This window comes from Taudactylus pleione, unplaced genomic scaffold (assembly GCF_031769625.1).
Source record: "Taudactylus pleione unplaced genomic scaffold, aTauple2 ptg000711l, whole genome shotgun sequence".
In the NCBI taxonomy this organism is placed as follows: Eukaryota; Metazoa; Chordata; class Amphibia; order Anura; family Myobatrachidae; genus Taudactylus; species Taudactylus pleione.
The window spans coordinates 11385352-11397863 of record NW_028285113.1 but is presented as its reverse complement, the minus strand read 5'-3'; the positions used below and the strand labels follow the sequence as shown (position 1 = coordinate 11397863).

General features: G+C 48.9%; 1 protein-coding gene across 3 annotated transcripts in view; it reads left to right on the top strand.

The window, feature by feature from the left end:
* The first annotated feature begins 1571 nt into the window (after window positions 1-1571).
* Window positions 1572-12512, top strand: part of CWF19L2 (CWF19 like cell cycle control factor 2) — a 190736-nt gene continuing 179795 nt past the window's right edge. For all 3 annotated transcript variants that reach the window (XR_015872510.1, XM_088456757.1, XM_088456758.1), the window contains exons 1-2: window positions 1572-1803; window positions 5027-5137. Coding sequence is in view for 2 of the 3 variants with exons in the window: in XM_088456757.1 (XP_088312883.1) it covers window positions 1711-1803; window positions 5027-5137 (204 nt within the window). In the remaining variant the exon portion in view is untranslated. The remainder of the gene's footprint in view (window positions 1804-5026; window positions 5138-12512) is intronic.

Below are 12512 nucleotides of genomic sequence, written 5' to 3'. Positions count from 1 at the left end.
AATCCAACCCAGGTAACTAGCAGGGTCTAACACGGGCTTAGCCCGTGAAACCCTGCTGTGAGAACAGCGCACTCCGGGTCACGATGACCTGGAGTGCGCTGCTAGCCGGCCGATTGGTCCGGCTTCAGTGGCGCTTGGAGATGACGTCATCTCCAAGCGTCCACTTTCACTCCGCAAAAGCCGGGCCTATGCAGACCCGACTGCGGTGTGAGCGGCGCTGACTCGGGAATATCCCGAGTCGGCGCCGGCAAAATTCCGGGTCTGATCCGAATAGGAACTTTGTTCCAACTCCGGGTCAGACCCGGAATTTAGGTGGAAAAGGGGTATAAATGGAGCTGACCTGGCAATATCCTGGGTCGAAGTAGCAGTGTAAACAGGGTCTGATGTGGGTTGGAACCATGGCCCTGATTCAGAGCCGGACGCTCTGACCAGAGCGCTCGCTCTGAATCAGGGCCCAACCCCATAAATATGGAGCGTCCTCCTGGACGCTCGTATAGCTATGGGTCACCACCCACAGCCTATACGAGCGTGCAGGATGATGGTCGCGATGGTCTTGACCATCGCCAGTGCGAGCAGGAACCTGCTGTTGAGTTTCTCAACCGCAAGGCCAGGAGTGATTTTAGCTCTATCAGAGCCAAAATCACTCCCATTGACATCATTAGTGATGTCAGTGGGGCCGGCTTCTGACAGGAGGCGTTCCCTTGGGAACGCCTCCGTCTGGCAGGCACGCCCTCGGCACGCCCACCAAAGGGGGCATGCTGTCAATCAACATCGACAGCACGCCCCCTTTGATCAGACACAACGAGAGAAGGAAAGTACTTCGCTCGTCGCGTCTCGCGCATGCGCACGACGGAGCTCCCTCTGTCGTGCGCATGCGCACACCATCGACCCACTTGCGAGCGGACAGCCGCTCGCGAGTGGGTCTGAATCAGGCCCCATGTCCCAAAACTCAGGTCTGACCCGGGACTTTGGTGTAATAGCAGTATTAATGAATACACGCACACCTTACCCCTTTCTCTTTTGCTACAAATGTGCGCACACATCGCACCATGTGATTACCGGCAGCAGCATATGCTACGGTATGCTATGGCGTGCACTGCGTTCGCACCATGCAATCCTATGGAGGTGCGGATGCACGCCTTGCGCCACATGTGGCGCAATTCGCTGCATATTGAGCAGGACACATCTGTAGAGATATACACATGTATAGTGTGTGCACATAATCATTCGATCTCTATCGATTACTCTCTACTGCTCAAAACCATATACCCCATTCATTCATGGTAGAGTATAAAACATTCATTGGTTCTCCCATCACCTATCTGCCAGTACATACGCACATCAATCTATGAGACAGCATTAGGAGCCTATAGCTCCCCACTTATTATCATTGCGGTTGAGTAATTAAATGTTGAGTCTTCCACTTTCCAATTATTAACTATTGTTCCTACGAGAGCGGTCACATGGTCTGATCACCACGTGATGTGATGGCAGTGAGGGAACACCGTGCAGCACTGCAGCATAACCGTCTCATTGATTTAATATTTCATTTCACATCCGGGTGTAGCAACATGGCGGTGTTCACGTGCGGGACCCGGGTGACAGCAGACACTGTATGCGTACGGTACAGGGACTGTTTACGACAGCCAGAAAGGTGATCGTGTTTTACATTTTGCGGCCATATGCGTCTCGCCGTACGGCAGCAGAGTGATGGCAGCTTACGGGAGTAGTTTTGAATCTGCGGGGAGTATAGAGGACAGGAAAGAGAGTAAGAGGAGAGCCCGGGAGCAGCTGCTGAGTCAGGTACTGGAGCTTCTGATCCGGATTTATCTGTATCTCCACACTACTACCCACCTCTGCTCTGCCAGATCCTGTGTCTCCAACCAGCAGTGCACCTGCCCTTTACTCAGCAGTGCCTCCCTTACCGGCCTGTGCTTTCTAATCAGCAGTGCCACCCATACCAGTGCCCTGCTATCTGCTCACCACTCTCACCCATACCAGCCTCCTGCCCTCTACTCAGCAGTGCCACCCATACCAGTGCCCTGCCCTCTACTCAGCCGTGTCACCCATACCAGCCTCCTGTCCTCTACTCAGCCTTGCCACCCATACCAGCCTCCTGTCCTCTACTCAGCAGTGCCACCCATACCAGCCTCCTGTCCTCTACTCACCAGTGCCACCCATACCAGTATCCTGTCCTCTACTCAGCAGTGCCACCCATACCAGTGCCCTGTCCTCTGCTCCTCAATTCCACCCATACTAGCTCCTGCCCTGTACTCAGCAGTGCCACCCATACCAGTGCCCTGCCCTCTACCCAGCAGTACAATATCCCCTGTCTTTGTCCCAGCATCGTTACATCTACTAGTCCCCTGCTTTTGTCTCTGCATTGCTACTCCCAAAACTCCCCTGCCTCTATTCCAGCATTGTTAACCCTATTAGACTCCTGCCTTCTCAGCTTTGCCACCCCTTCCAGTTCCCTGTCCTCTGCCCAGCTATACCACTACTGACAGCCTACTGCTCACTACTCAGCATTGGAACCAATACCAGTTCCCTGACTTTGACCCAGCAGTATCACCCTTGCCAGATCGCTCTCTTACATCCAGCAATACCCCCTTCCACCTCACCCTTCTCAAACAATTCCACCCTTACCAGCCTCCTGCCATACACGCAGCAATACGTCCCCTGCAGTGCCATTATTGCTAGTCTCCTGCCTTCTATCCAGAGGTGCAACCCTTCCTATTCTATTGTCCTCTAGCTAGCAATACCACTACCATACCTTCTACAAATGACACCTTTCTGGGACTCCACTCTGCCACTAAACAGTACTACCCCTATCAACTTCTTTTTCTCCACCATGAAATATCACATTTGCAAACCTCCTGCAATGCGGCGCTTACCAACCTCATGAATTTCATGTACAAATTTCATACATACCAGCCACCGGAGCTCAACCTACTGTACCAACTCTAACCAGCCCCCATGTCTTCACTGAGGCATGCTGCACTTATAAGCCCACTACTCTCCTCTTGTGCATGCTGTCCTTTTTCCACTCCATGCTCCCCACACAGCAGCACAAGTTACCAGATTGTTGTCCTTCCACCAACAATTGTATCAGCACTATGCAGTGCCACAACAATATCAGCACTCAATCAGCAGTACCACCCTTATGGTGCCCACACACTGAACAATGTCGTCACCGATTTCCCTTGAACTCCCTGGCAGCCCTGGACTGATTATACCGTGCATAAAGTGTTCATTTTGACAACCGATCTACTAACGACCTATCGGGCGTCCTTAACTATTTCCAGTGCATCGTTAACGAGATTGCCAGATCTTACCAGCAGGAGGGAAGATCTGAAGATGCGATGTACGACCCCCAAGTACGCGCATCGTGAGTGGACACTCACGATTTGCACAATTTGTCGTTCCGATGCGTTGAAATTGGCAAATCGTGCAAAATATCTGACAGTGTGTGGGCACTTTAAGAATTAGTACTGTCCTGGGGTTTGGTATACTTTGCTGACATGAGAATGTCAACATGGTCATAATGTCGGTAGTAGACAGGTCAACTTAATCAGCATGCTGAAATTGAATAAATATCGACATGGTCAGAATGTTAATAATGTGTATAGAAGGTAAATCTAACCCTAATGGTAATGTCAACATTCTGTCTACGTCAGCATATTCCTGGGGGTGAATGTAATAGGCTGCGGCTTTGAGACATTGGCGAGTCCTGTGCGAGACTGCCCGATGTTTTAAAGTACTATAGCTGTCTTTTAATAGGCAAAATCAACCTGGTCTTACCTAATAAAAGTTTGCTAAAACATTGGGCCGTCTCGCACAGGACTTGCCGATGTCTCAAAGCCACGGCCTATTACATTTACCCTCAGGTGTCTACATCTATGATGTCGTCATCCTGTTGTGAAGGTTTTAAGGGGCATATCCAATTGGTTGCGAGGTTTTTGCCTGCAATCAATTTTGGATTACTACAGGTACCGCAGTATCCAATTAAAAAAAAATTGCAGGTTTCTTTGCGAGCACAATCACGTAGGGGGGAGAAGGAAGAAAAAAACAAAACGTATCTGTTCCGGTTGCTTCGGTCTCTGCTGTGCTCTGGCTGCTCCGGTCTCTGCTGTGCCCGGCTGCTGCTTCTCCACACTCCCTGAACTGGTTGCGTCTGCTGCTGCTTGGAGGTGATTGACTGCACAGCACACTGAGGTCACACACACTCAAAACACACTGGACGGGGTCATGGACTTGCACACACATCACAGGAGTGGGTGACACCCAACTAACGGGGTCACTGACTAGGGACACTCACACACTCCGCAGACGTCCGAGGGAAGACTTCAGCATGCCAAAGAATCGGAGAAGGAAGACAGATCTGCTAGAAGGCGAGTATCTATTGGACTAATTAAGCTAATTGGAAACCTCCAATTGCTTAATTAGTCATTATGGGTGGTGCTGCAGGGATCCAGAAGCAAGTCCCTTCATTTTTTCTTAAAATAAAGATTTAAGGAAAAATTGGACCTGCTCTGGAGGCGCCCAAACACCCTGCAACCAATTGAATACCCAAAATCTTCCACCTGCGGGAAAAACCCTGCAGATGCGAGATTTTTAGTAAACTCGCAACTGATTGGATATTCCCCTTTTTAAGTGTCCATTTTCAATAATAAATGTAAGTTAGATAATACCATATTTATGAGACATCTATGACACGGTTGTGTCTGAGCTCCCTAGCAGTGTTTATATTACTGATAACGTTTATGTGCAAAATCATTCTGCATTTAAAGGAGGCGTGTAAAGCGCAAAATCCTGCGCTTTACTCTTTATTTTACGGAGAAATGCGAGACCCTGGGGCAGAATGAGACAGAGGAGACCACTGCAGCCAACTTTATTATGTTGAGATCAGGATTATGTGCTATATATTCACATAATGCTGGGGGCTATGTGCGACTGGCACTGCAGATAAAGTGCATGTACATAATATCCATGGAAAGATGTTACGATATTGCTTTCTGTATTAAAGGCTAAAGAAGAACATGAAAAAGAAGAGAGGAGAAAAGAGCAGAGGCGGTTGCGGGGTGAAGACACCTGGATGCTGAATGATGTCAGTCACCGACTAGAGCAGATAGAACAGGTAAGGTATTTTTTAATATTTTCATTTTGCATTAAGAAGAGTTTTTTTTTAAAATAGTATATTTTGGCAATCAGAGGTGAGAGGCGTGATGCTGGAGATGGAGCTCAGTGGCGCTATTCTGTATCTCCCTTATGGGTACTGGCAGCATACTAGCATAGTCTGAGCCAGTGCGTAACATAGTGACATCAATGTAAGGTGGCATACTTCTGGCTGGCTTGTGCGGGCAGCAGCTGTAACAGGTTGTGTGTAGAAAAGATATTTCTGCATGTATTATCCTTTATAAAATGCAAATTGGGTCATAATGAAAACACATTTTATTGATGAAATAAAACAGAAGATAAACATGGCTCTGCCCAAATGAGCTTACAATCTAAGGTCATGTGACGAGTATGACTATGTGCAGTACACCGGCAGTTAGGTTCAAGCACTGGTGTATAGGCCCCCTTACATCAGCAATTCTGCAATTTGCAATCGATTGTGTATAAAAATCTTTCCCTTTTTCAATCGACTGCAGAATTGCCATAATCGATTGAAAAAGGGAAAGATTATGGGGGCCTTAAGTGAATGGTGGTCACAGACTGGCAGGGGGTTCCATTATATGCCTTGAGGTACAGGTGTGTAAGTTCATTGATCCTTATGTAATGGTGGAGATGTATTAAGCCGTGGAGAGTGATAAAGTACCAACCAGTCAGCTCCTAACTAATTTTACAGGCTGTGTTTGATAAATGACTGTAGGTGATTGGTTGGTATTTTATCACTTGCCGAGGCTTGGTGCATCTCCTGTGCTACAGTCTGGTATATGTGTACCCTGCCCTAACAGCAAAACTGTGGCAGGGCTTGCTGGAATGCCACAATTTGTCTGCCCCTGTTCTAAATAATTTCTAAATTGAGAATATTGATGTATTTCATTGTGGAATAACTCACAACTTCATAAGATGAAGGTGTGGGTTAATTCACAATGAAACGCGTCATGACACTACTTTGAGACTACCACTGGGCCGATCTTTACAGAATCCTCATTTTATATACTTTCACAGTACTCATAAGGCTGACCTCTTCATAGTTTTTGACTCTGACAACATTTACAACACTTTTGGACAGCCTGGCATATCATGGCAATGCCACCCTAGGTATTCCCTGCAGAGTAAGTTCACAGTGTGCTATTTTTGGCTCCTTGGCACTACTGGATAGGAATCTACACATAATATGGAGTCATTGTTCTCTTTCAATGCTGGGGGAAATATATACACTCTCTTCTTTTAAATACCAGACCAACACTTCAGAAATGTTTTGAACTCACTTTGTTGCATTCCACTCAAATTTTAGTTGCCCATTTGCCCATCTCTGTGTAGGTTTTCCACCTCACCGCAGGGTCTCCCAGAGCATAACTTGCATTCCCACATCTTATATCTTACCCAACCTCATATTGGCATATCAGCCGCTTCCATGGATGGATCGCTGTCTTTTCATGAAGGTTATGTGACCTAATGTTGTTATTGATGTTGCCTTTGCTTTGTTATAGTTTTACATTAAGATTGTACTAATTTTAATCCCCGACAGTACCTTTTGTATGACTTTCTTCCTGCCTCGCTCTGCTGAGGGTGTTCTGTGGACCTTGGCACATAGCAGACATAGGTTATCACAGATTGTATATCTAGTGTTCATTCTAGCACCCTGCACCTGTCACAGCCCGTGCAGTTCCTCTTTTCTGCCTGGGGTGTCACTGTCGGTTTGGTGATTCTAGCACACTGGTCTGTATCTCCGCAGTTTTCTGCATTAACTGAGGGTGCTAGAAGCACCAGAGCAGAGGGCGACGCCCCAGACAGGAACTGCACGGGTTGTTACAGGTGCAGGGTGCTAGAATGATTATGACTAAAGAAAATTGAAAGAAATATATATTGAAAATGGCTCTATACCAGGCCTCCTGGTTCTTTGTGAATGTTGTTATGTAGAGATAGCAACCAGTCTCACCTGCATGCAGCAATGTTTGTCTTCTGGCTTTGCTATTCTTTTATTTGTATGTTGAGACTTAATATCAGAATTAAAAAAACGTGTATTTTGATTCTGATTCCTGTCACTGCAGCTGATCATGTACAAAGTACTGTATTCATATTTCTATTCCTGCAGCCAGGACAACGAAGCCATTCAAGTTCCAAATGTAAAAGTCTGAAGTATAAATTGGCTATAAATTCCTTTAGACAGAATGCAACTTGTTCTCTGCATATACCTGAGAAAGGCAGGACGAGCAGAGTGATAAAAATCTATCCTTCTCCGCACAGTCCAGGCAAAGGGTAAGGAGTGCAGGTGCCAAGCAGGGAGGGTTGGGAGGTGACGCTGTCATGTGCGTGCGTTGCAGCGTTACTCTTGTAAAGTAAAATACAATGGCTAACAATGAGGGTAGGCACTTTACGTTCATATTTCCTATTAACAACTGTTCTGTGCCCTTTATTATTTCCTTATCCCAACACAATACTTTTCTGTGCCCATTTTTATAGCCTCATGCCCACTACAATTCTGTTCTGTCCCCATTGTTATAGCCTCCTGTCCCCTGCAATACTCTTTTGTGCCCATTAGTACAGCCTCATGTCCACCACAATACTCTTCTGTGCCCAGTATAGCTAGCCTTGTATCCACCATTATAGTCACCCCCCCGCTATAATAGTGTTATGTACCAGCTATATAAATCCTCCTGCCCAACTAAAGTCTCATGCCTGCCACAGTTTTGTTCTGTGCCCACTATATTTAGCTCAGTACCCAGGACTATCGCCCTAAGCTTAACACAGTACTGTTTTGTGCCTGCTACATTAAACCCTTTGTCCATATATTACTTTCATGCCCATCACAGTAGTGTTTTGTACTCTTAACTGTATAAATCTGTATCCATGTGGTCCGCCCAGATATTGATCCAGTTATGGATGTCCTCTTCAAGATTTCAGTGCAAAGCAAATTCATTAACCGCTTATTGGGATACATGCATACGAAAATGCTTCTCCATGGGTTTTATAGTCCCCATTACGTAGACAAAACAAATGATTCTACTTTTATAATTTTAGCATCAAATCATGAAGCTACTTTTAAGAAGCACAGGTTTTTCATGGCTTTATGTCAGGTAGTTTCTTAACATCTGCTGTTAAAGTCACAAGACACTCAAAATTTCACAGTGGATATTTTACTCGGACATGAGCTAGATAAGATTGTAGCTGCTGTGCCGGCGTCCAGGTCTGCGTTCCTACCTTCCATAGTTCCTAAGTGGAAAGGGTTCTGCTTTCGCTTCTTTTGGCTGCAAGGCAAAGCCAAGGGACAATTTTATTCCTTGTCTCAGGGATCCTCATTTAAGGGTTCCAAATACAGCCAGCCAATAAGCCTGCAGCTTGATGGCGTAGGCCACCACCTCGGAACCCCCAGCATGGGAGGCCGCCTTCCACCAGTTCCAGCCGCAAACAATGCAGCGCTCCTGACACACAGAGAGCTCTCATACGGCACAGGAGATCACAGAGGCTAATTTATGAGCGCCCACAAAAGACGTTTAAACTGTCAGACATGCCTACGTTTTGCCACCCATCCGGAAACGCTGACGACCTGTCACTCACTTTATGAATGGTTCCTCCATATGAACGTAGGCGCAAAACAATTGCTGCTCGTGCACAGTGTGGCATTCGCATTAGCACACAATCGCTTGTTCTGCGTAAGTATCGCCATTGCGGCCCATTGTTTGAAAGAAGGCCCATTGTTTGAAAGAAGCGACTCCAGTCTTTCATACGAGGGTGTCCCCGGGTGTGTAAGTGCTATCATGGACGAGATGGTGCATGTAAACGCCCTTACTAACCTGCCGGCTCTGCTAGTATTTCTGCAGTTGCTCACTTTGAAAAGCGAGTACTATCCTTTTTCAAATAAGGGTGCCCCATAGTTTATTAAAGTCCCCCCCCCCCCCCCATCCCAGGATTTCATAGTGGGTTCTACAGTGCAGGGGTGTTCTCTGGTGATCAGGTAGGATCACCAGAGAATAACTTCTCAGGGGGTCACATTATTTAAAAGACGAGACTCCTCTTTCAAAGGAGTGTAACCACGAGTCTGTGGGTGACAGGAGGTGCAAGGGGCACTTTTAATGGCCTCTTCCAGGCTGTTTTGCCTATAAAGAGCAGGGCTTAATGACCTCATCATATTCCCTGTGTGTCCGAGAGACATCATCTACAAGGGGGGGCAGGAACTTTTAGTTAAGTCCCTCCCATTTGATTAAGACGAGTCCCGCCTGTCTTTACTAGAGAAGCTGTTAATCACCAAGGATACACTGTAACTTGTTACCGGACACGTTAGAATTTTTGGTACATTTTAGTTAAATGAAACTCATTTTTCTTTACTCGATAGAGAATGCAAGTGAGTGCTATTGTTGCCTTCTATATATATATATATATATATATATATATATATATATATTTCTACTTCAGGGTCCATAGGGTATCCACAGGATACCTTGGGGTATAGGTGTGACGTCAGTCGCAGGGCACCAAAGAGTTAAGCTTTCAGCCTCCCAGGATGCACTAGGTCCCCCTCCTATACCCCGCCCCCTGGGCCAAGGCACCTCAGTTTAGTTTGGTGCCCGGCCGGCGTCGGGTGCACCTGTCGGAGTGGTGGCTAGAAGAGCCCCTGAAGCTTTCTTCAGTGCAGCTGTGGCTGCACATCTGGATGTACAGCATGGACAGTCAGTCCTGACGTCCATGCTGTCTTCCCTACACCCCCGCCGGTACCAGAACGCCGGTACCGATCCGGGGATGCTGGTGAGCATCTGGGGTCACAGGTGTGACCCCAGATGTTCCGGACCATGGCCGGATCCAAGGGGGACAAAGGTAAGCAGCGGGGTCCCGCGGTGGGTCCCCGCTGGTCACATGGTCCTAAGTCCCCAGGCAGGGGGCTCCCTGGGGACTGGCTGCAGCGTGGAGCCAGGTACTGAACCTGCGCTTTCCACTACCCCCTGGGACAGCGGACCGCAGCAGAGCGGTAGCGCTGCGGCGTCCCAGGGGTTAAATGCATGCCAGGGGAGCGCGCCTTCCCTGTCTCACAGCCGGCGCCTCCCCCGCTGCACACAGCCCTCTCTGCACTGTGCTGACTGGTCCTGTGTCAGCGCTCCTCCCCCAGGCCAGCTTCTCTCTGTCCTCGGCGGCCATCTTCTCTGCAACGCATGGTGAACGCTGCTGGAAGTCTGGAAGGAAGCATCGTGGTCTGGGTCCCCCCGCATACCTCTCCTCCGCTGTGGCTCAGGTCTGTGTATGCAGCGCTGTGTCCTACCAGGCGCTGTGTCTGTGTAGTTGAGTGATCAGCGCTGTTAGTGCAGGAAATGTTATTTCTCTGCATTGTATGTGACTGTGCTAGCGCTGCCTGTAACTTTTCTTCTCTAAACTGTCAGCTTTATTACTGTCCCTGTTCTTTCTGCTAAAGCCCTTGCGGTGCGGTGCTGCAGGGTGGTCTCTCGCCTATTTAATACTTAATTGGTGAGAGAGGTCACATACGTGGTGCCATCATGTCTGAAAGTGATTTTCCCCTCCGGCTACAGTGTACCACGTGCAAAGTACCGTTAGCGGAGGGGGAGGGTAGCGCGGAGGGCCTTGCCGGCAGTGTTTGTCCATGGCGCGGCCTATTACGGTTACAGCACCGGTACAGGAGCCGCCCTGGGCTTGTTTCGCCCAGGCGTTAACAGCTTTAGTGGGCCAGTTAGCTCCGCAGCCCGCGTTTACTCCGATGGGTTTGTCCCAGCAGTCTGTGGTGTCGTCACCCATGCAGGGGTTCCCATGACAATTGGTGGTACCCCACAGTCTCCCTATTTCCCCGCTCCCGGGTTCTCAGGAGCCAGCGTGGGTTAACTCCCTGACGAGTTCTGTACAGCACTTGTCGGATGTGTTGCAAGGGGAGTCTGTGATGCGGCCTCATAAAAGGCCGGTGGCGTCTCTGTCCGCTCCTTATGAGGATGACGAAGGGACGTCTGATGATGGGGAGATTCTGGATCCTTACGATCAGGAACCTCTCCATACTAAGGACGCTGATGCTAAGTCCAAAGTATATATTCCTGGACTTATTCGGGCGGTCCGCACAGCCTTGGTGATTGAGGACGAAGTTCCCCCAGCGGCTAAATCTAAGTATGCCTTTTTCAAAGATGTGAAGGGCGATGCCACAGTCTTTCCTCTTTCGGGTCAGTTGGTGGACCATTTAGAGGAGGCGTGGAAACAACCTGGCAAAAGATACCAGCCGCAGAGACGCCTGGCGGTGGCTTATCCGTTCGCGGATAATTATTTTGCTAAGTGGGAATCCCCTCCACAGGTGGATTCTCACGTGACCCGTCTTGTCCGTAGTGCCACATTGCCGATGCCATCCATGTCCTCCCTTAAGGATGCTACGGACCGCAAGGTAGAAATCTGCCTGAAGTCCGCTTATTCCCTTGCAGGGGGGGCAGCACGGCCGGCTATGGCCATTTGCTGGGTTGCCAGAGCGATGGAGCGCTGAGCGGATTCATTAGAGGCTTCTTTTGATTCCGACTGTCCGGCCGAACAGGCGGAGTTGATTGGCAATCTCCGTGATTCGGCCACCTACATCAACGAGGCGGCTCTAGACATTAGTACTCTGGTGTCTAGAATTTCTTCAGCAGCGGTAGCTGCTCGTCGCACCTTGTGGCTGCGATCCTGGAAGGCGGACGCAGATTCCAAGAAAGGTCTGGAAGCATTGCCGTTTACCGGAGAAGTTCTCTTCGGTCCGGATCTGGATAAGATTGTGGCCACGCTGGCGGCAGCCAAATCTGCTTGTCTCCCGTCGGCCGCTGCTCCTTCTGGTTCTGGACCATCGTCCTTTCGGTCATCTAGGGCCCAGGGCAGGCCCAAACCACAGTCGTTTCCTCAACAGGCTGGCCCTAAGAAATCGGTCAAGCCCCGGAAACAGGCATGGAGTACAAGACGTCCGGCCCCCAAGCCAGATGACAAGCCTGCGGCCTGACGGTCCGGGTCTCCCCTTGGGGGATCCCAGGGTGGGAGGCCGCCTGCTGCAGTTCTCCCGGTGTTGGTCGTTCACTACGACAGACACTTGGGTTCTGGAGGTGGTCTCCCACGGGTATGCCCTCTCCTTCCGGCACAGACCCCCGGCTCGATTCTTCACCACGGGTCTACCATCAGACCGGAACAAGGCTACGGAGCTGCGGAAGGTATTGCACACTATGCTCCAGGCTGGAGTTATAGTGCCTGTTCCATTCTCCCAGAGGGGCCAGGGTTTCTATTCAAATCTATTTTTGGTACAGAAACCCAATGGGTCATATCGTCCGATTCTCAACCTCAAAGCACTCAACAAGTCTTTGCGGGTCCCGAAGTTTCGGATGGAGACCCTACGGTCCATCATTCTG